We start from the raw sequence: 22,817 nt of genomic DNA, 5'->3' as shown, positions 1-22,817 counted from the left end.
TCATGACACGGCAGAGAGAAGAGAGAACAGAGGGGGGGCGGGGTCAAAGCCTTCAACATCACATGAAGAGAACAACATGTAGATAAGAGAGGCTGTCATGGGTAAAACTGAGATGCCAGAGACGAGCATTTCCCCTAGCGAATGAAATATAGATTAAAAACTGTTTCAAAGCATGAAAGCACTGATGAAGGAGTAGGGAGAAGAATGCACGTCTGCCCTCTAAAACTGAGATCAGCCTGAAATCACAGCTCGAGGTGCCAAGAGAGAAAACTCTACAACAGTCAGTCACTGCAACAACAGTCAGTGTAGTTTGTCCAAGTTGTCTGTGGTCAGATCTGAGGTGCTTTATTTCAGCATCCTGTGGAGCACTCTAGTAATTATGGGGCAACTCTGCGACATAACGGTGACTCACAGCTTCCTGTTGTCTGTCTGTAGCAGCCAAGAGGAGGTGTGAAACAAATGCTGAGAAGGAAAGTTGTTTTACTCTCACTGGAATAAGACCACAACAGCTCGCCATCTTTCACAGCAGTAGCAAGAGCTAGCCAGGTAAAGAAAAGGGATACAAGGAAGGAATCTCACCAGATGAAGCATGTCACAGATGGAGTCGGAGGAGCGCTTGCTGTGCTTGCTCCACTTCAGGACGGACATAGCCAGTTGCAGGTGGACAGTCAGCGTCAGTTTAAGTGCCAGAGGGAAAGATACTCCAGGCTTTAGAAAGAGTCAAGTCTACACTGCGTCTCTCCAACACATTTCTCACCCCTTTTGTCTTCCCTCTGTTTAAAAAAAAAAAAAAAAAAAGGAGAAGATGCTGTGGTGCTTGTGATGAAGGATGAGTGAAGCTGCTCAGCCTCCTCCTCTCCGCCCACCAGCGCTTACAGCCTTCCAACTCTCCTTCTTTTCGCCTTCAGAGTCTGCTATAGTTCTGTCGCTGATATTCTGCTGTTTTCTCTCTTTCCCTCTCTCTCGCTTCTCTACAGGCTGGGTAAACTCAGGAACACAGTGTGAGTGTGAAGATCTGGCCAACTCCAGCAGCATTGTAAATGAGTCTTGATAATCTTCCAGACCGGGGAGAGAGCAAAGGAGCAGGAGGGAAGGAGTCTCCTCCTCAAGGTTGCGGTAGAGCAGGACTGGCTGGGTGAGCCACACCGCAGTAGAATATAAATGCAGGATTTCAGGAATAGGGGGAGAGTGATGGGGAGAAGGGAGCTGCAAAGGAGCAGGCTGCAGAGGAGCATGAATACAGGAACAACTGGTGTGGGAGGTTTTGCAGGATAGTTTATTCAATAATAAGCAACAAATCAAATGAGGTATAAGTTCCTGTGATAAGTTCACAAGCCCATAACTACCCTTGTTCATATTACAAAAAAAAGAAAAACAAGGAAAATACACCGTCTGAGATTATCACATATTTAGATGTCCTCCATTCTGAGTAGATTCCAGGACTTATGTAACAATTGAGTCTCATCATGACTTACTTTTCTGGTGTGTAATCTTTCCCTCAGTTATTTCCACAACATCCTGACAAAGGGCACAGATTTGTACATCTAGAGGATGATGGTGGTAGTGAATAGCAAACTAGACTGTTATTCAAAACAAAATGTCTTCTATGATGAAGTTTTTACTGTAGAAGGTGAAAGTCAGTACCAAATGCTGAGTCTGGGAAGAAGTCCTTGCTCTGAATGAGGCTATATTGCAAATAGCTTTTTTACAACAAGGTAGAAGTGTTACCATGGATTTTTGCTCTTTAGTGCAATGACAAAGAGATTTGTCTCCTCCAAAGCACAAGACAAAATGTAAAATTTCTGCAGGGGTTAGATTAGGGATTACTGTATCTGTCATTTACTTTGAAAGTAAGAAATCTCTGGTTCACTTTAAAGCCACTACATAATTTTTGGAAACAAAACTCCCAGCTTGTTGGTGTTGGTGCAAATTTCCACTGACTTTGGGAACATTTGTTGCAACAAGAAGTTCAAGGAATAAATGGTCATCATGGTATACACAAGGGGGCACTTGTCAAGCACAGCCAAAAAGCGGATCAATTCGCAAACATTTGTATGATTTTGTTCGGTCATTAGTGAGCCTATGGTGCAATTCCAGACATAATTATTGCATTTCGTATACAAAGACTTAAATCTTCACTCATCTCTGTTCTTTGAAGTTTTTCCAGAGTGCAGCCTCTTACACTGATTCAAATACATTCAACGCCACACAAAGACAAAGGAAGCCTGGGACTCAATGATTTATCTTCAGAGATCTAGACTCAAAGAGAGAGGAAGGGCAGTCAACATTAAAAAAGAAAAAAAAAGTTGAAATATAGCCGCAAGCAGCAATGACGGGGTCCAAGCAGATTGCGAGCATTTGGATGCTTGACAAGAAGCAAAACTCTTGATTTTGGTGAAAATAATTCATTGTGGTCATCACTATATGTTGATGGTCTAGCCTGAGGTATATAAATCTACTTTCAGAAACATTTTATGTAGTTTATGACCTTCAGTGAAGACATGTTTGACATGACTACATTTGTTGCTATTTTGCTAAAAACTGATTGGCTTGTATAATTGGAACAGATTGATGTATCGAAATTTTTTTAACAACTTAAGATCAGTGAAGTCTGTAGATGATCCTGATTAAGTTTTGGGACGATTGGCCCAGCGGTTTCTGACGAGATGTCAAAAATAGGATTTTGAGGATATTGAGGGGGGAAAATATGACTAGAAGACCAGATGCAGATGACTTGAGAGATTAATATAATGAAAGAATTTTGACTCTAGGCCAAGCCATTTGAGATAATTGTGAAAATGTACACTTGATTATTACAGTATCATCTTGAGGTCATCGAGTGTCATATGTACCTGAGTAGTGGGCGGAATTTGCAATCCACCTACCAATTTTTGTTTCAAGGTTTTTACGGATTCAAACCCTGGACCTTTGCATCCCCAGAGAAGGTGACTTACTGATTGGAAGACTAGCAAAAAAACAGGTTTAGACAAAATTCAAAATGGCGGAAAATCTATCAGGCGCAAATGTGCGTGGCTTATATGGATAGATACGTCTGGACCCACCAAATCATTTTTTTTGTCTGAGTAGTGGGTGAGATTTCCATCTGCCGAGTTTGGGAACTGTAGCTGTCACGGTTTCTGAGACCGAGATATGAGGAGGAGAAGGAGAAGAGTTCCAACTGCTTTGCTGCTTTGACCCCTAGAAATTCAAAAGGCACAACTTACCAGGACACAACACCACCTAAACCACCACTATGATGGAATGCCCCACAGATTCCCTTTATTTTGCTCATATCCTAACTCCAAATCCTTATTTTTTCTCATCCATAGTATTATTATCAATTATTACAAAGGCAATTAACTAGAATTGGTACAATATTTGAGTAATTGCTGCTCATTAAATAAGAGACGTTAAATGATGGGATTAAAGAGAGAACAGATAAAAGGGCAGTAATGTACCAGTCCACAATTTGAAGGGGAAGTGGGATCTCACAGTGATCCTTGGAATTAAAATGAGAAATGGCGTTGTAATCAAGTGTTTTGGTAAGAGAGAAACTAATCTACAAGAAGATATCATCCTTTCATTCAGCATTTCATGAGCCGGAGCCCAGTTGTCCTTTGAAGTCAGCTAGTTGCAGATAGAAGAAAAGAATATTGAGGTCCCTTTGATTTTCATTACGTCAGAAGCTACTTAATATAGTTAAAAGAGAAACCTGATGCAGATTTGTTTCAAGAAGCATGGGGTTAACATCTGGATAATATAAATATGGACACTGCTCTGCTTTCCTAAACAAGCAAGATAAAATGAGCCAGTAACAGATGGTGCCTCAAACTGTAGTGAAGCAAACTGTTCTTAAGTGCTCTTTTCATAATAACACAGAGCTGAGCGGGATGCTGTGAAAGATGAGGACAGGAGCCAGCACATCATTTGAAAAATTTGCTGTCAGATATTTTCTGTAGTGATACTCTACAAACGAATACTGAAATGGGGTTCTTACCTTTCTGCACTCATCAAATTGACTTAAGATCTCAGAGTCGTCGTCCAAGCTGTCTCCTGAGCTCTCAAGCAACAGTCCCACCCCGTCGTCCAGGATCTCCTCTGCAACAAACAAAACAGTCATGTAAGAGCTTCATGCACAGCGTACAGCTTCAGCTTCACTGTACAGGATTTTTTTTCTTTAAATGTGATGAATGCATTTTTCACAAGCACTGTAAAGTACATGAGAAATATTGTCCTTACCTTGTCATTTTTATTAAGATTTAAGACCTTTATGTAAAACAGGCCAACCTTATCAAACTAATCCACAGTGGGTCTGCAAGACACTGCTGAGAGCCCCCTTTCCTCGCTAATTAAGACCCTGTAGATTCACCTTGTTTGCATAAATTAAACTGGTGTCACTAAGGACAATAGCGAGAAATCTTTTCTGCTCACAAGAAAAGAAAAATCAAAGCTTAAGAACTGCCTACTTTTGTCTTTCTGGTCCATTTGTTACCTTTTGGTATAAAGTGATTACAGGCCAGCTGTTGGTAAACATGACCATACTGTGAGCAATTGATGGCTTTAATACACTGTACATGATTTCTGGAAATTGGAGTTTTGAAGTTAAACTTTTCATTAACCTCTGCTAATTGGACCTGTGAATGTGCCAAGTTGCCTAATTCAGCTTTTTAATTGAGTAAGGGAAACAAAATATTAAGATGGACTGGATTTACATGTCAGGCTGTATTTGATAGTACTTCTCACCTTGACTCTGGGAGAAGATGTCAGTGTAGAGATCTTCTTCTGCATCTGAGCGGCGTGGTGGGAGGTAGCAGAGCTGACGTCGATCCACAGAAGGCAGGGTGTTGACTGTCAAAGCCAGCGAGGCTTGAGAAAATGCCGCCTTCATGTCGGAGAAGTTGAGACTGTGAGAGTCTTTTCCGTTCAGCTGAAGTATTTCATCCCCTGCATTTAGACCTGCAATTTGGGAACACCATCAGCTTTGATTCAATTGTCATGCATCCATGCACTAAAACAGCATCTACAGCAAATATGAGATGGTAACAACGATCTATGTCATTTTCAGCATTTATTAACTGACCATTTAAGTCCTAATTAAGATGAGAAGACATTATTGTAAGACTCCAAAAAACAATAGAGATCATTAGTAGCAGATTCATTGTCTTGTCTTTGCCTTTAAGACCCACAAGCATGACCCACTTCTCTATGCCCTGTGAATTGTCAGCTCCTGAGACAGACAGGTATCTCACTTTCTGCAGCACAGTATCACTGCATGTGCTCTACCTGCACTATGACAAACTCCAGTATATTATTGTGACATCCCTCAACCCTTCAGTCTAACTTCCAAGCAGGGATACCAATGTGAAGCAGCTGTGGTGAGGTGTCGTATTCAGCATCGTCCTTCACAAAGGCCAGTGAGAGGCAGTGTGGTTATGATTATAGTAATCAACGCACTTGAGAACTGCTGTGTTCTCCGAAACCTTCCCTCACTATTGAAAACATGCACTAATGCATTTCTAAAGAGAAACAGTAAAAATGTCTATTGACCTTGATGTGAGAAAAACGCTGTTTTGAAAACGTGTAAAAGAACGGAAAAACGGCTAATGCACTCCGGTTCTTTTTCCTCTAGCTGTAACTCATCAGCTCACAGATACAGATTGAGTGTCTTTGAAGGGATGGAAATGAAGGGTAATGAACCTTTGGCAAAGGCTAATCCGCCCGCCTTCACATCAGTGATGTAGAGCTGCTGTACTCCATCCTCCTCCACCACTGAAATGGAGAAACCTGGAGGAGGAAAGGGGAGAGGGAGAAAGAGAGAGCGAGAGAGAGAGATTATATAAAAACACATCAGAAGGATTTGTGTAGTACAAATACGAATGGTCTGAAAAAAAGGTCAAAGAAAAGCAATTATTACGCTCAAAACAAAAGCACCATATATGAAATCTTTGCCATTTACTTCATTACAGCATCTTAACTGAAAACAAAAATCATATTATAATCGTCAAGAAACTACACAGGATCATTTAAATGGTTCCTACCGTAACCAATCATGCAGGATTCATCTCTGTCAAACTGGATTACTTTTGTTATTTTGGAGCAGAGCTCAATTTCTTTGTAAAGCTGTGAAGAACAAAAAGAAGTTATTATATAAATCATGAAACAACGGCCTTCATATTCTGGTGGGTGGGTTACTGACAGCACGGAAATAGAGCGTTAATTTTCTGTATTCTTAGACAAAGCAGCTCTAACAGAGTCTTTATGCAGGATGGTCTATGACATGTCATAATTACATGATGTAAATACAAAAGTCACTACAGATATTGTTTATTATGGCTCTCCATGAATAGATTTATGTTTGATTTATGTCCCAGGCAGGTGGTTCTCCGGAGAAAACGAAATCGGGGAAAAAAAGAAAAAACCTATTAATAATTCATAACTAAGGATATTCTTATGGTATGTGGTTTTCTTCATATTGTGATTCCTCAGACATTCTAATATAGTTAGTAGCGTTTGAAAAGTCTGAAGGAGGAGGGATAAGATCATGTTCAAGCAGGTAGTTACAAACCAAGTCGCACACATCCTCTTCTGGTTTGGGAATATAGAATTGCACTTGGTTTTCGATAAGGAATTTGAGTCGCAAGTAGAGCTTGGTGGGATCGAGCTGGTGAGCCTGTGGAATGAGGGCAAAAAGACAGATGATTGGTTGTTTGATACCATAAACTTGACTGCAGCTTATCAGTGACTCATTTTTCGTTGACAGAAAGAAAGATTAACAAAGCTATTCAGCATTTTGACCCAGCAACATAGTCTTGTTACAATGAGATATTTGATTCTTCTATAACATTTTTCTGACTCCGCAAGTCAGACTTGTATTTGTCTAGTTAAATGATATTATAAGAGGCCAGACAGTGGCTTTCATTTCAAAAGTCCTCTGTATGTGTTTCCAAGTGTCTTTACATCATTGTCGTGCAGACATCACTGGAGTGAAACATGGGTCGGGTCAGGTCATTTGAGGCTGGCGCTGTTACCTTGCAGATGGTTTCCAGAACGCACAGTGCCGACTCCCCTGGCTGGATGATGGTTAGCACCGGCTGGTCATTTGGCAGACACACCCAGGAGGGGGTGAGGTGGTCAGGGACCCAGATGTCACTTTCTGTGCTGGGCCGTGGAAGGCTTTTAACAGTTCCATCCTCACTTTTCTTTGAACAGAGACATTAAAAAGGCTTTTTCAGTCAGCTACTTTAGTACATATACATTTTTACTATGTAAACATGTTTTACTGCAAAGTGTGGTTTGATTTAAATGGGTGATAATTCCACTAGAATGTTTTAATCATTCCCCAAAGGAAAATCTCTCACCAGTACTAAATGGCTACCGTCAATACACCCACAGAGCAGTTGCAATACATTTTTCAAAGGACTATTGTACATTACTGTACATTTGCTTGAAAGGAATGAAAGAAAAATTACAACCTCTAATGTGCCTGAGTTGTCGTTATAGTTGTAACCACTTCTCTCCACTATTGACCAGCTACTCAACATTGCCCCCACCCGGCCGCAGTTCTCTGCATCAAATTGTGAAGAACTTGCATTGTTCTTCAATAACAAAATAACTTCAATTAGAGCGAGTATTGCTGCTGACATAAACACAGATGACCTCAGCAAACCCTGTAAAAAGATGTAACCATGGGAACATTCACCTGTATTACATCAACTGAGCTTTACACTTGACTTGACTGTCACTGAGTGTAACTCATCCACCTCATGTATTGACCCTGTACCTACAGCATTTTTTAAGCGGGTGTTCGACAGTGTTTCAACTCATGTCCTGAAGATTATAAATAAAATCTCTTCAAACAGGCATCTTCCCACATGCTTTCAAAACAGTGTAAAACCTTTACTAAAGAAACCCAACCTAGATGGTAATGCACTGAGCAGCTACAAGCTGATATCCAACCTTCCATTCATTAGTAAGATACTTGAAAATATATTTTCAGTGCAAATAAACTCCTTTCTTAAAGAAAATAATATCCTGGAGGAATTTCAATTAGGCTTTAGAACTTACCACAGCACTGAAACTGCTCTTACTAAAAAAATCAGCGACCTCAGACTAAAATCTGATGAAAATAAGGTCTCAATTTTTGTCCTCTTAGACCTAAGCACAGCGTTTGATACAACTGACCAGGACATCTTGATCAATCGTCTTGAAAAGTCAGTTGGTCTTTCTGACTGTGTTAAACTGATTCAAAACATACATTTTACATCAGTAACGTTTTACGTAAGTCTTGGAGATCATGTGTCTGAGAAACATGACAACTGTTATAGGGTTGCACAAGGGAGCTGTCTTAGTCCATTACTATTGTCACTATACATCCTGCCACTTGGTGACATCAATAGAGAGCACAATGTATGTTTCCATAGTTATGCAAATGACACACAACTATACATCTCTGCTGAACCAAATTATGCTACAGCTATAAACTTCATTACTACCTGTCTATTGCCTTTTGGTAATAAATAAATGGATGAGCGATAATTTCTTGAAGTTAAATGAGGACAAAACTCAAATCCTAATTGGCCCTAAAACAAAAAGAGAAATGCTGTTTAATCTGAGGAAACTGACTCCCTGGATTAAATCTGAGGATACAAGTCTTAGTGTTATCTTAGATTCAGATCTAAACTGAAAGTCCCACGTTAACAAGGTGACGAAAACATAATTTTTCCACCTTAGAAACATAGCTAAATCAAATAATTTATAAATCAAAAAGATGCTGAAAAACTGATTCATGCCTTTATTTCAAGCCAAATCAATTACCGTAATGCACTTTTTACTGGCCTCCTGAAAAATACCACGGAGAGACTTCAGCTCATTCAAAGCTTTGCAGCTCGGCTATTAACCAGAACCAAGAGGAGAGAGCACATTAGTCTAGTTTTAGCTGTTCTGCACTGGCTTCCTGTAACATTTAGAATTGATTTTTTCCTTATATACAAAGCCCTTAATGGCCCTAGGACCAAGCTACATTGCTAAATCCCTTGTTCACTACTTATTATAATAATAATAATAATAATAATAATAATAATAATAATAATAATAACTGGGTTTTATATGCACTTTTACAATAAGTGTGGCATTCTATCATTCTGTCTATTTTCATGTGAAGATGCATCTATTCTATTCTCGTCTTATTTTTACATTAACTATGGCATTCTATCCCTGTTTTTATGTTCATTCTGTTTTTTTATGTGAAGCACTCGTGCATGTATTTTCTTTGTTGTAAAGAACTTTGAGCTGCATTTCTTGTATGAAGGGTGCTATACAAATAAAGTTGTTTATTATTATTATTATTATAATCATCATCATCATCATCATCATTATTATCATCATCATCATCAACCTCTGCTGCTTACTCGGGATACATACAGAGCTAATATTTCATTGATGTCAGTGTTGGCTAAATATTTAGTCGAGAAAGTTCCCACTCATGTTTGACGTACACTTCACTGTCAAATTTGTGCAAACAGAATGATTCCTCCTTACTGTGTGTTCCTTGGCAAGATCAACATGTATGCCATCTACAGGCTTTTTCACTGGCTCTTCACCATCAGCAAAGACCTGCTGGGACAAAGAGAAGATCAAGTGGTTATAACTCAAGCATAACTGTGGAGGATAAATGCATGAGGAAAAGGCAAAAAGAAATCTTTGGGGTGGCCAAGGCAGTTCTATTGATTGCTTTGAAAGTTGAAAATCTCGCAGACCTGGTTGATACTGGGATGGGCTTTTGTTTTTTTCTTTGAGGTAGTGTCCAGACCCCAGAGAGAGGAGAACCTGCTCTTGCGTTTGCTGCAGGAACGAGACATGGCCTGTGTTCGCCGTCTCACTCCGGTCTCTGTGCGAGCTGCCACCTGCAAAAACACAACGACTCAGTCAGGGCTCAAACATACCAAATGAGACGTTGACAACAATCTGTTTGACCTCATGTCACATCACATTTTGCAAAAATATTTGCTGACCCTTAACTCTCTCTTTATACAGCATATTCTAAACAATGTTTAACAAGAGCCACATATGAAGAAAATGGTAAAACTTTTTGCAAACAGTATGATTTCTATGAACAAAAAAAAAGTGCTGATCAAGAAGCATTTCACCAGACTGTGGCTGGAAATTAGAACTTGTTTTTAAGTGACTTATCTAGCTAAATAAAATGCAGATATATTTAATTCCATTTTATTTATACAACGCCAATTCATAACAGAAGTTATCTCATTGTTCTTTTCATATAGAGCAGGTTTAGACTGTACTCTCTTCTATAATATAATTTAAAGAGACCCAACGATTCCCACCATGAGCAAGCACTTGGTGACGGAGGCAAGAGAGCTCTGTCATGTCTATTTCACACATAAGCACTGGGGCACATGCAGCTTTTTACACAACCTGGCATATCTAGGCTACTCATTTGTGAAGAAGCAAGAGTAAAAGGTCATTAAAAATATGCTGAATTAGGCATTAAAAAGCACTGTGCATGTAGGAGCAAGCATGCTCTAAACTTAACCTACGCACTCATTCTGTCTTTTTTTGTTCTGTTAACTTTTCTCAGCCCTTTTTGGGTTGATACAGGTATTCATGGAAGTAGAGTTGAGCAAATTACAGAGGAGTGAAAAAAAAAAAAAAACGAGGAGGAGAGAGCTGTTAGTGTCTTTTGTTAGACGTCCCACCCTGCTATCTTGCAACTCAAACACCCACCTGCTCCACAGCACTGCGTTGGTGGTGAGGGAAAAAAGTGAGGTACTGATCTGCAAACACATTTCTAAAAATCAAATACATGTTTTCCTGTACTACCAGTGCTTTTAGCTGTGGAGTACATAACCTCAGTACAGCAGTGGGAGGCCAAAAGCAAACCAAAACCTCCCCAACAGGTGCCCTGTATGAGACCCAGGCTCCAAAATAGCAGTCATCGTGGAAAAACATGGTTTGACCCTACGCATTTCAGTTTCTGGAATCAATTGCCCTGCCAGTCACCAGGTGCACTCAGTGATGACAATGTGTATTCTGAGGGAGATACAGTTTTTTGCTCTTGCCTTTACAATCTAAGGCACGTCTAAATATAAGGGCAGCATAGTGTTTAGAGAGATCATCCTAGAACTGAAAGGTTACAGGTTTGTGATGCTCAAGTATACTTGAGCTAGACATTGGTCCCTCAAATATTTACTGATTTCAAGTCACATTTGGGAAGGCTCCAGCTAAATGCATAAAAACGTAAATGTTATATAAAAGCGTAGCATGACAATGCTTCATAAAACCAGATTAAATAAGGACATTCAGTAAACATGAAGAATCATAGAGGTGATATTTACCAGTGCATGGAAGGAAGAGACAGAGAATATACCCAGACGGCCCATTGCCAGCTTGGTGGGGCGAGAGGCAAAGGCCAGGAGGCGTTTGGGGTTGGGCAGCTCTCCTCCCTGCAGGCTGGCAAGGTAGCACCTGAAGCGGAATAGATCCATGTGAAACTGCTCCAGGTTCTGCTCCCACAGGAAGATCTGCAGAGTGAGAGGGACACAACAACACATCAAGTTAATTGTTCATCACGTTTCTCATTTGTCAACTTCAGACCAAGATGGAGCATCTCCTCTCTCCCCAGAAGCTCTTGTTACCGGTTTTTCTGTTTTCAGCGTTGCCAACCTGCGCTCTCTGTTCCTAATGGTTTGATGTTTACTGGGGCAGTAGAGCAGGACATTGTGATTATTCACTGGGCCCTCCCCTCCCAGTCACGGTCCTGCACTGGTGTTTGGAAGAGGCGGCCAGTGCCATGGTAGAGGGCTCTGTATCACTGCCAAGAAGCCCAGAGACGAGAAAGAAACAATACTGCACATTCCACTGGCAGATAGAGGCTGGGAGCATTTCAGCTTTCTAAGGAGCCGGCCTATATTCATTCAGCTCTGCACAATGTGAAACCTGACACTGCCAAACCGAACCACGCCAAACAGAACCGCTCCAATCAGTCACTACGTAACTGACCAAACAAAGACCATTTGATCTCCCTTTTCTGTAAACAGACATATTTAAGACCATATGAGCTTTGCAGTTAATTTAGAGAATGGCAGGCTATCGACTAGTGCCAACTGCATATCATGTTAAAAAACAAAAAGCAATCTGGTAGCCGATAGGTGTGTAGCATCAGCAGCCTCTAGCGGATGATACTCAGATCTATTTCTTAATCCCCTCATATCTCTACCTGCTTCTCAGGCCGTCTCCTGTTTCTTGCACCAGAACAACTTTGGGATACTGATATTGATACCTACTTACATGTGATACCTGTAATTAAGCAAACAACACATAACTTATAATATGTTCTGGAAATAATAATTGCCACTATAGCCGTGGACCAGTATGAGTGAAAAACATCTTGAGTGCTATAGTAGTTTGCTTGTTAAGTGAAGTTAAAGTTCATGCAACTCTTCGAGGTTTAACAGTTGTGTAAACAGAAAGAGCACCAGCAGGAGGTTGATGGCAAATGCTCTTGTTTCGATTAAATACTCCACTACTTTTTCTGCTTCTTTACTAAAATCAAGACAAAGCTTGTCTGTGACCTTTTTAAGCAATCTCTCCTGGCTTGTTAAGTTACTTATCAGCTCAGAAAAGTTTTAAATAGGTAAATAAGTGTGTTTCCACGAAAACTGTGAAAAATCCTGAAGTGAATTGCAATTAAGTATTCTGCCTCTTTTGGAAAATCTAAACTAATTTGAATGTATTCTAGCTGCAGATGTTTTTTTCCCATATTTAAAAGGAAGCTGCGCTGTCCATTTTGTTTCCATATTATATTTTCTTTTGGTGTTTAAACTTAAACAGACACAGGTCAAGTTCTTGACAAATGGTGTTTATTACCGTGTACTGTAATTGACTGGTCAAATTTGATGTTTGGCATTATCCTCTCAGAACAATTTCTTTTTATAAATGTTAAATGGGGAACAGAAAAAGGAAAATGCGAATGTAACCTGCATTAACAAGATTACAACAAAATTTAAAAATCATTCAAAAACTCTTGTGAAGTGATTTTCTAAGTTTGCCTGATATTCCCTGACTTCCTCAGAGACTTCCGATCAAATTTCCAGACTATTCCAGTCAGGATACTTCTCAAAATCCCACACAACTGCCTGACATGTGGGAACTCGAGAGACGAGCTGAAATGAGAAAGGAGATTAAAAAACCTACTTGATCTAGGATTGTCTTTCTCTTCTTGGTGTCAGTAACAGCAGACAGCTGCATGTCTCCCATCTTCTTCATCTTCTCGTCCATGTCTATCTTCTGCTCTAGCTTCTTGATCTCGGCGCGAAGCAGGCGCACCGTGTCCTCTCTGTGGTGCTGGCGGGCAACGGCAGTGGCACATGCCGAGTGGATGGCCGTGATCCAGTTTTCCAGCTCTGTCTGGCTGCAGGTCTGTGTGGGGACAGACACAAAAGGTCAGAGGTTAAACAACAAACCAGCTTGACATTAAAAATAAAAAGCTCTTTATTTGCTTCTCCTGCGTTGATTCACTGCTAATTTTGATGGCAAATCAGACCTTAAAAGAGCATGAAAGGAAAGAAAACAGTACATATAGGTCAAGGTAATGCTTGTCCATGGGAGAATTTGCACTTACACTTACCAGATGACATTTAAGCATTCTCTTACCTGAAACAGAAAAGCATCTCCCAGGGAGTTGCTGAGACAGAACACAAAGTCCTTTTTGGGATGCTCTGGTACAGCCTGGACAATACTGTTCTCCACCCAGATGGCATGCTTGGGAATACTATTGTTGTCAATCCCTGAACGGCCATCAGTCTCATAGAAGAACAGAGTGCAACCTGGAAAACCAAAACAATCTATTTATTACTGGACAGCACAGATGCTTGCTGGCCTCAATCAATTGGAAAGAATAACAATGATACTGATTTTTTTTTTTTTTTAAAGCCAGATTTGCTCAAGCTATTTAATTCTGCTCTCCAGTGGCCAACATTAAGAAGTGCAGCATGGCTGAATCAGTGAGGGAGGCATCATCATCATTAGAGTACTGATTTGATTTGAAGCCCAGTCAAGTGGCATAAAATTTGATAGTGGTTTGCATCATGCTTGAATTAAAACTTTATTTACTGAGCTTAGTTGAAGTTAGATTACGGTATGTCAGCAAAAAACTAAACATCATCAAAAGCATCCTTTGTTGACTGAGCTGTATTGATACTGAGATTATGGAATAAAGTGTAAATGTTATTGACACATTGAGGGCATAACAAACCTTTCAGGGAAACCCAGTAACTCTTCCACTTGCGCCTCGTGGCTGACTCCACTTTCTTGTTCTTCTTATGTACAAGGAAGTTCTTGACAGCAAGCCTACCAGCTTTGCGCACCATCCCCTGGGCGATGCTGAGCAATGGGTCAGACTGATAGGTGGAGCTCATAGTGCTCTGCTCATCACTCAGGGCAGACCCTGCCTCCTCCAAGCTCTCCGTCTGGCAGGAGCTCATCTCCAGTTCCTGACGAAAGTTCTCGTATACGCCCTGTACACACTCGCTGGCTCCACCGCCACTGCTGCTGCCGCTGTCGCTGCCAGCAAACATGCTCCTGCCAGCCGCCGAGCACACAGAGAAGGAGGCTGACATGGTCTTGTAGCGTCGGGACTGGTGCTCTGCGTCTACTGTCACCCCATCGATGCCACTGTCCTCATACTCGCTGCCCTCCCCGGCTGTGACATCCTGCGTTGTGGCAGAAGCACAAGACAGGTGAGACGGCATGGCACCCACATTTTCTTCATCACTAAGAATGAAGCCAGTCAACAACTCCTACCCTGACGGACAACCAAGCTGTCTCTGTAGATACAGGATAGAGCCATTCTTCTAAAGCAAAGGTGTTGCAAAAACTGTGACTAGAGAGGCCTTACAAGAGTCCATGGGTTGCTTAATCCTGAGGTTCTGCTCAAAATGAATTACTCACAGCAAAGCGTCTGCTGTTCTGCGAGTACAGCCTGCCCTCCCTGTAACACCGCAGGGTCTGCCCTCTCCTACCAACATGGGCAAAGGCTCCTGGGAGATGAAGGGGGTAACACCGAGCTCGGTATCTCCATCTGGTCACATGACCCAATCATGCGCTCCAGAGCTCCATTCACTAGGGCTGACGGTGCCCCGCAGTGACAGGGCCACCATACACGTTTTACTGTTACACTCTTCCACAGGCCTCCCCTCATTATCATAACAAAAGGCTGAGGCATTTCAAACGGGGAGTGACTTTAAGCTCTGCACCCCCACCCCTCCCCCCACCCGTCATCACGGTCTCCTCTCCCAAGAAAAACAACAGTTTCATCAGGAAACGACACATCGCTCCCCTGACATGTTTTCTTTTTACATTTAATTTGTTTCAGAAGCTTATTATCTGTGAGGTGAATGCAGCAGAGGAAATGCTCAGACACAATGGGGAGAAAAAAATGAATGAGAGGAGCTGTCCTATTGGTGATGCCACCAGACAACATTGAGATTCTGTACAGCTTTTCACACTCTGTACAAGGAGCATAAAGGAGCCATGACACAGCTTCAACATTTCAGGTCTCTGACATTTCATTAACTTAAGAGAGTATCACACTGACATGAATACACTGTTTACATTTTCATAGATGGAGATAATGATTTGTTCTGTTTTCTATTAGTTCTAAATTAGATTATTTGAGCCAAATTTGGTGTACAATATTAGCACAATGTGAAATTGCTCTACAGCTTACCTGTATAGTCTGTGCCCTCCTGCCCTGCATACTGGCACACATGGCAGCTTGGTGGCTGCTCAGGCCTTCTGACAGGCAGTGGGAACGCCGGCAGGGAAGGGTGTATGCACCGTATGTGTTCCCATCCTCCTCGGATGGGGAGAGCATCTTATTGTCCTCGCCCTCTCTGATAACCCTGTTGGCGTCATGCCACTTGGCATAGCGACGTTGGGATTGCAGGCGGGCAGGGTTCTTCTGGCTGTACAGCTCGTCAAGAGAGTTCGCTCTGTCAGCGGAGTCTGTGGGGCTGGACTGCAGGTGGCCTTCACAGTCAGTAAAGTCCCTCTCATTGGCTGTGTCTATGATCTCCTCTGTGCTGGTCAGGTGCTCTTGGCTGAGGTCAGACAGGGAGAACTCCAGGCTGTCATCTCGCCACATGTCTGCAGACTTAGACCTCTTCTTCTTGAAGCTGACGGTCTCCTTGGAGCCGTCCTGAGTTTTCTGGAGATATGTTACCTCGCCCGTGTACACATCTTCGTCCTGCACCTCCTCTGCAGTGGGGCCAGGTAGGGTTATGTGCATTGTATTCATGTGCACAGAGGGATTGGCCAGGTCATTGTGAAAGGACACAGGCCGCAGGTTCATGGCCACACGGTCCACCCAAATGGGGCTTCCAAAGTCTGGGAGTATATTCGTCTCATTGAAGGGCTCCAGGCCATTGTCAGCCAAGGATTGTGGGATACTGGGGGTGCTACTTGAGCGCGTGCTTGTCTCAGAGTTCCTGTGCTCTATTTTCCCTGATGAAGCATGTCGAGAGCGTCTGGACTGCTTGTTTGAGATGCGAAGAGACCGAGACATGTGCTTACGTGACAAATAGCCATGTTCGTTACCGTAAAGGGCGAGGTCCCCGTTCTGGCTCTCGACATTTCCCATGATTCAGAGGCTGAACGGAAGAAGAAATACAGCTTAAATGCCAAAAGAACATGAAACCAGTACAGGAACATAATGTGTAATTTCAAACAGAAATGTGTCAGACATCAAATGACAGAATTGTGTCTAATTGTTAGCCTACCTGCAGGATCGTAATGATTTTTCTAGCATTTTGTTTGTCACTGGATCTTCAGACAGTTCGGCCCTTCAGCTACTGGTATGATCCACAAAGCTCTGAAAACAGATGAGAAATCATATCAAATTTATGGCATGTGTGCTTCCAATTATGTATGCTGTATGCCAAATACTGGCTTGTGTTTAAAGAAACCTACAGCTAAACAGAAATATAAACACTCATTTTTATGTGTCCACAGTGGCCTTTCTTTGGCTAATAATAGTCAAAAATGTTGAACACAAAGCTAGAGCTGTTTGTTTTTCACCCAAGAGCCCTGCTTACATTCACAGAGCATAATCCATGGGACAAAAATGTATCCAGACAGCTTGAATAACAATATATAAGCAAGATACAGAGATGATGAGTTAAATCAAACCAAGTTTGAGCATTCATCAACTGGAACTAAATATGAGGATTTAAGAAACTACCTCCCTAATGCTGAGTGGGGAAAAAAATAAAAATAAATCACTGCTAAAGCAACTCTGATGCTGGTCAGAAAAAGAAGTCGTGGAGTTGAAATAAGGAAAGCAGAACAGTGGAGTAAATGTAACTTGATCCTGGCTCATTGTGTTGCTTCTTCACAACTCACTTTACAGAAAAAAAGATCCAGTTTTGGTCAAGCCAGCTAGATAAACACCACCCTCATTTTGACAGAGGAAGTGATCCACTCAGCCCCTTTCAAACATGCACAGGGGTTGTGTGAAGTGGAGGGGATGTAATGACAATATGAGCACTCTGACAGTCTGAGTGAACATGAGCTATTTAGAGCTGAAGTGAACCATCCATGTAGTATTGCTGTTGTCTGTTCTCAAGCACTACCTCCTGCATTAGAGAGGACTGGGAGCTGGAGGGGGGGACCTCATAAGTTTTCACCATAATGCACATTTGAATTCCATCTACCTGCCTTTAGGCTGGACAGCCTGCTCCAAAAAATGTCCTGTTGCATGCCTGGGACCATCAACAGATGGGACAGAAGATTACCTAACCACGACGCGGCTGTTGTTCCTCCTGATGCGCTCCCCTCCTTTTAGGACAGACCCTTTGGGGGGTGCAGTGTTATTGCGTGTACAGCTGACGCAGATGAGTGGGAGCCCAACCCTCTGCTGCTACATGCACTCAGGCTTACTGTGAAGAAGGGCGTTACGTAAACTGAAGCTGACCCCGTTTTTCTACCTTATGTTGCCCTCTTTCCCCTGTTCATTCTGCTCACTCATCACCCCTCACTGGTACTGCAATGCACAATGTTTGATGTTGATGGAAGCCCATTCATTTCCTTCTAACCCTGCAGTGTATTGCCTCTTTCACTCAGTCCTATTTGGCAGAGGAAAAGAACAGAAAAGAAAAGGAGGGGGGACAGAACTATGAAATGCCACTGATTTCACTGAGGGACACAAACATGCTTACAAATGCTAGCACAGACATTACACCAAGGGCTACTTCTAGGCTTGTTTGTACCCATTCTCACACAGTACCCTTTAATTTTTCATATGTGTAACGCTGAAAGTTGAATGGCTCTGCAGATGTCATCCCTGGAGAGAAACAAAATGTCCAGTGTGTTTTAGCCCACTCTGAGGCCTACAGGGCTTCATAAAACTTTAAACACAATAAAATAAAGCCCTACGAGAATCTTTTGACAGGTTCTAAGAGTCAGTACTTAAGGGTGAAGTTTCTGCTATTTATAGGGGTGGTTGAATATGTTGCTGTACTGGATTTGCTAATGTTCTCAGTGGTGTCGAATTTATTATGATGTAAAATTGGCCAGAAATTAATTAGACTGTTTCCAGCAGAGATGCAGGGTTTAAATAGCTGAAGATGTTGTTTCCTGCCACAAGATCATTATTAGTTTGAGCTTACAAAAAGAGAGAACAGCTGTCTTTACAGTAAAACATTTTTTTGCAGTAGGATCCATGATGAATCAGCAAGCTACTTTTGCCTCTTTTAATGAGATAACAGAACACTGACTGATTCCCTCTGAACATAGTGATTTCCACCAAAGGTTTTAAGACATAAGAACACAGATAGTTAAGAGTTTGACCTGGAGAAGCTCGTAAAAATGAAAGTGTATGAATGAATAAACACACGTGGTCCAAATTTTGAAATACAGGGATGTAACATTTTACTGCATTTGAGTTACCAGAATATCTGAATACAAGAATAAAATGGCCTCACTTCCCCAACACTATATTCTCTAAAGCTACAATGCTGCTGGTGCACAGAATCCATCATCAGCTCTTTATTAATACATGAGAAAGACATGCCAGGGTTGGAAAAGATGTTCTAGAGCACCAGATCCCCATGAACAGCCAGTGGGTTCTTCTAGAAATACCTACTAACACTCATTAGTAAGTTAGTGTCCCTGTCTCTGTCTTGTATCGTCATTATCGTCCTTGATACACAACTAAATAAATAAATGGAAATCAACAATAAGATTGGAAAATGTTGCCAGTAATTTGGCAGTGTGACAGAGTGAGGACCCAAGTAAACGGGTCATTTTCAGCAGGCTGCATAAGAGCACAGGATAGCAGAAGTCTCAGAGGATTCATCCATTACAAGCCCTTAATGAAATACATAACCACAGGAGATTCCAGCCACCCACAGGTCACAACGAATAATAGTTTTATTGTGACTCAAGATTAGCAACACAACAGCTTCAGGGAAAAGCACAGAAATTCACCACAGCTAAGACCACTTCGGGAAGTTGTAAACAGTCAGTACATGACAAGTATCAAGCTACTTCTAAATGAGCAGCTGATGTGCAAACATCCAATTCATAAAATCCAGTTCTAAAAAAAAAAAAAATACACATTTCACACTATACCAGATATACGGTATGTCAAACTTTTCTTTTACCAGCACCTATTTCATTCCTTTAAGTGAAATGCCAATTTTGCTTACAATTCTGCAGATTTGTTATCCACCCCATCAGTTGTCAAATGTCGGGTTATAAAATTATTAGTTACTGTTGGAGCCAGGTTAATATTTCTTCTATTTTCACAATGTTCCAAATTGGAGCGGAGAAATGTTATTTAAACAAAGAGGTTTTAGGTTTGGTCTTGTCCCCAATGGCCAAAATCAGAATTTATAGTAAGAAAGACTTCATAAAATACTGTCGAGAACTTATCTTTAATATCTGCATGACAGTGTTGAAACGTAAATGTCACACATTCTGATTTATGCCAGAACCACTCCATTTCACAACAGTGTCGATGATATCTGAAACTGTTTAGGGAGAGTCCTGTTCATATTTCCATTCCATGTGCCGTGGGATTTTGTCATACCTGAAATATGTGACAAGTAGATTTAAGGTCCTTTTGTTATTAAAAACCACTTTAAAGCCCAGTTTATATTTGACAAAATATTTGGGCCTGTTTAAACAGGAAGAAGGGAAAACTGTCCTAACCCCCACCTGCTCTTCTTCTCCTTTAGATCCCCAAGGACAAAAATGTCATGTTGCTTGTATCATTTGAGGAAACGATGAAAGTTCTTGCCCTACGGCCAAAATCTGACTTATGGACTTTCAAAACAAGGTAGAACCTACTGACAGTGTGAAACACCTGGCCACACATTCCTATACTCATGAGTTCCATGTAGAAAAAATAAAATACTGTAATACACCAGACAAATCTGAAGATAACAGAAATTACATAGCTGCATAACCCATTGAAATCAGACACATAAACCGACAGAAGGTACAATCACAAATTGAGCTTAATTTGGACACAATCTAATTTTGACGATATGTTGCTCAGACTCTTGCAAACACATTCCTGTCATTTAACTTATCTACACTGGTGAAAGGCAAGAATGCACTGGGCCGACTAGTTACAAGCTCCAACACAAAACCCTGTAATCTGAACACTGCAGTCTCTAGAGATAATAACACAGGTAGTTGTATGGAGGAGGAGGAGGAGGGGAGGGGGTTTACCACTGAAACACAGCACTCAAGACAGCTCACATTTCCCTGCTGATATAGTCATATGCTTCTGTGCAAATGGAAGTACCAAACAGCAATCTCTTGTTCTCATGACTCATTTTCTGCTCCTAAGTGTGCTCAACTGTATTTAAGATTCTATTAGGCCAGAGGGAAATTTAGCATCAATGAAGATTGCATCCTCTTTCAAATGTTTCACATTGGTAAGAAACATCCGTACCAGTCGCATTTATTTGGGATGTTGATGAACAAAACACATACTTCCTCCACTCTTCATTTAATAGCTCAACTGAAAACTATATACCCCTGTCATGTAGCCAAAGAGTATTTTTCTAACTTGGATCTGTAGCCCTAGAAACCCTGAATAGCAGACAGCTGGAAAAGGGGGCTTTCAGTGATAATGAAAGCCGCAAACTTGTCTTGGAGTAACTTTGTGCCAAGTCGTGGCACAGAATATACCATGAAGCAAAGGGCTAACCAGCGTTTGGCTCATCCATCCTAGATTTATACAGCCTTATTCAAAATTATCTGTAGAAAAAACAACAACTGGAAAAACTGATCAGGTAAAGTAATATTGGTCCGAATAATTCTACAGTAACAATGGTCTGAATAATTCTCCCAACAGCAACTCTGGCTATAACAATTGCATTGACATAGTAGCAGGTGAACTGACAAAAAACACTTTTGAACAATATGTTTTAGCAACAACAAAAAAAAAAAAGAGACAACAATAAGCTGAACCACACAGTCATTTTCATTTGCTGCAGAATTGATTTCATGTTTCAGAGGACGGCAGCAAATGCTGCTGCTGTGTTTAACCTGTCTGACCACGCCATGAGAGGCTCAGGTGGTCGTGTGTTAAGGGACTTTGTTAATGTCTGAAAGCAGCCTTTAGAAGTATGCCAGCACATATCAAGCAAAATACTGGCAGATGGTACAGCTGGTGTGAGACCTGGCAAGACAGCAGTAACCATTGGTAAAGGTAGATGCTGTAGGTAGATTGGCAATTTGACTTTGAATTTTGAGTACAGATTGATATTGTTATGCAAACGGGTGCTATATGTCTGTGAATGAGCTGGGCTAAGAAGGACATCTATAGTTTTGTGGCAGCTAATATGGTGGAAGAGTTTAATGAGTTAGTACCCTCAATTAAATTATTCAAAACTGACATGGGTATTGAGCTACTCTGAGCAGCCAAGTAGGCTTTAGTGTCCCAAGATGACACAAGATGTCCCAAGAGGGGTTTGATATAAGAGATATTTGCTGTTTGCTGTCAAACAGTTTTCTCTTTTAATAACTAATAGTTTTGAGTATTGTGACCTAATATATTGTTAATTTTCTGACATTGGCATTTGCTGTTACTGTATTGTGACTACAATAATATTGGTTAAAAACAGCTTTTTGCATCCTCATTGGAGTTTACTAAATATGGAACTATGTAAGGTGGTCGTAGAAACGTTTTCAGTTGTAGTCATCTGGACACTCCCATCCAGAAGTCATTCTCAATTGGATCACAATTGAGAATGACTTCCGGATGGGAGCCTTTTCTACGATAGAACACTCCTGGACGAATGAGGGACTACACCGTCTTACGTAAGGTGGTACTGCAGAATTTGTCCATCTTAAGGATTGCAAAAGATAAGCCCTAATTGTGCAAAAGATGATCAATGCCCTAGATGTGTAATTTTAAAAGTGAGTTATATTCTTTGCAATAAATCTGCAAACACTAATTATGGAGCCTGTTGTTGAGCAGCAGCTGGTGGTGTTTAGCCTGGTGGCACCTTTGTCCCTGTCAGTGTTTTCTCTAGGGCACCACTGTGTGCAGAGGTCACTGCTTCTGCTGGTGTTTAAGCTCTATGGGATTTGTGTACAGCAGATGCTGCAGGTTTTGTTGAGACAACAAATCTTTAAATTTACTACAAAAAAAAAAAAAAAAAAAAAAAAACATTGCTTGGCAAAATAATAACCAACCAAATCTTTGCCCTCTTAACTGTGGATCCTGATTGTTATGCACTGGCTGTACCGGGAGATCTGTGAAGGTAACGCTAAAGATTTAAATT

At 41.1% G+C, this 22,817-nt stretch overlaps 1 protein-coding gene and 1 long non-coding RNA gene across 8 annotated transcripts in view; one reads left to right on the top strand and one right to left on the bottom strand.

The window, feature by feature from the left end:
- LOC122879410 overlaps window positions 1–3,991 on the top strand; it is a 39,713-nt gene extending 35,722 nt beyond the window's left edge. The window contains exon 3 of the long non-coding RNA XR_006378704.1: window positions 978–3,991. This is a non-coding gene — a long non-coding RNA (uncharacterized LOC122879410). The remainder of the gene's footprint in view (window positions 1–977) is intronic.
- The window catches only part of LOC122879398 (rho guanine nucleotide exchange factor TIAM1-like), a 47,821-nt gene that overhangs the window by 8,807 nt on the left and 16,197 nt on the right, over window positions 1–22,817 (bottom strand). For 4 of the 7 annotated variants that reach the window (XM_044203453.1, XM_044203456.1, XM_044203454.1 and 1 more), the window contains exons 2-15: window positions 16,794–16,885; window positions 15,743–16,664; window positions 14,270–14,726; window positions 13,669–13,841; window positions 13,210–13,434; window positions 11,352–11,537; window positions 9,756–9,902; window positions 9,538–9,615; window positions 7,029–7,199; window positions 6,566–6,670; window positions 6,039–6,120; window positions 5,698–5,784; window positions 4,744–4,956; window positions 3,998–4,098 (exon numbers count right to left, since the gene is read on the bottom strand). In XM_044203453.1, the coding sequence (XP_044059388.1) occupies window positions 3,998–4,098; window positions 4,744–4,956; window positions 5,698–5,784; window positions 6,039–6,120; window positions 6,566–6,670; window positions 7,029–7,199; window positions 9,538–9,615; window positions 9,756–9,902; window positions 11,352–11,537; window positions 13,210–13,434; window positions 13,669–13,841; window positions 14,270–14,726; window positions 15,743–16,654 (2,937 nt within the window). In that variant the 5' untranslated portion in view covers window positions 16,655–16,664; window positions 16,794–16,885. Of the gene's footprint in view, window positions 1–579; window positions 774–3,997; window positions 4,099–4,743; window positions 4,957–5,697; window positions 5,785–6,038; window positions 6,121–6,565; window positions 6,671–7,028; window positions 7,200–9,537; window positions 9,616–9,755; window positions 9,903–11,351; window positions 11,538–13,209; window positions 13,435–13,668; window positions 13,842–14,269; window positions 14,727–15,742; window positions 16,665–16,793; window positions 16,886–22,817 lie in introns of those variants that run through there. The other 3 variants (XM_044203458.1, XM_044203455.1, XM_044203457.1) reach the window with 3 other exon arrangements.

Source organism: Siniperca chuatsi, linkage group LG7, assembly GCF_020085105.1.
Source record: "Siniperca chuatsi isolate FFG_IHB_CAS linkage group LG7, ASM2008510v1, whole genome shotgun sequence".
Lineage (NCBI taxonomy): Eukaryota > Metazoa > Chordata > Actinopteri > Centrarchiformes > Sinipercidae > Siniperca > Siniperca chuatsi.
The sequence above is the reverse complement of the archived record's forward strand: the minus strand, read 5'-3'. Positions and strand labels throughout refer to the sequence as shown.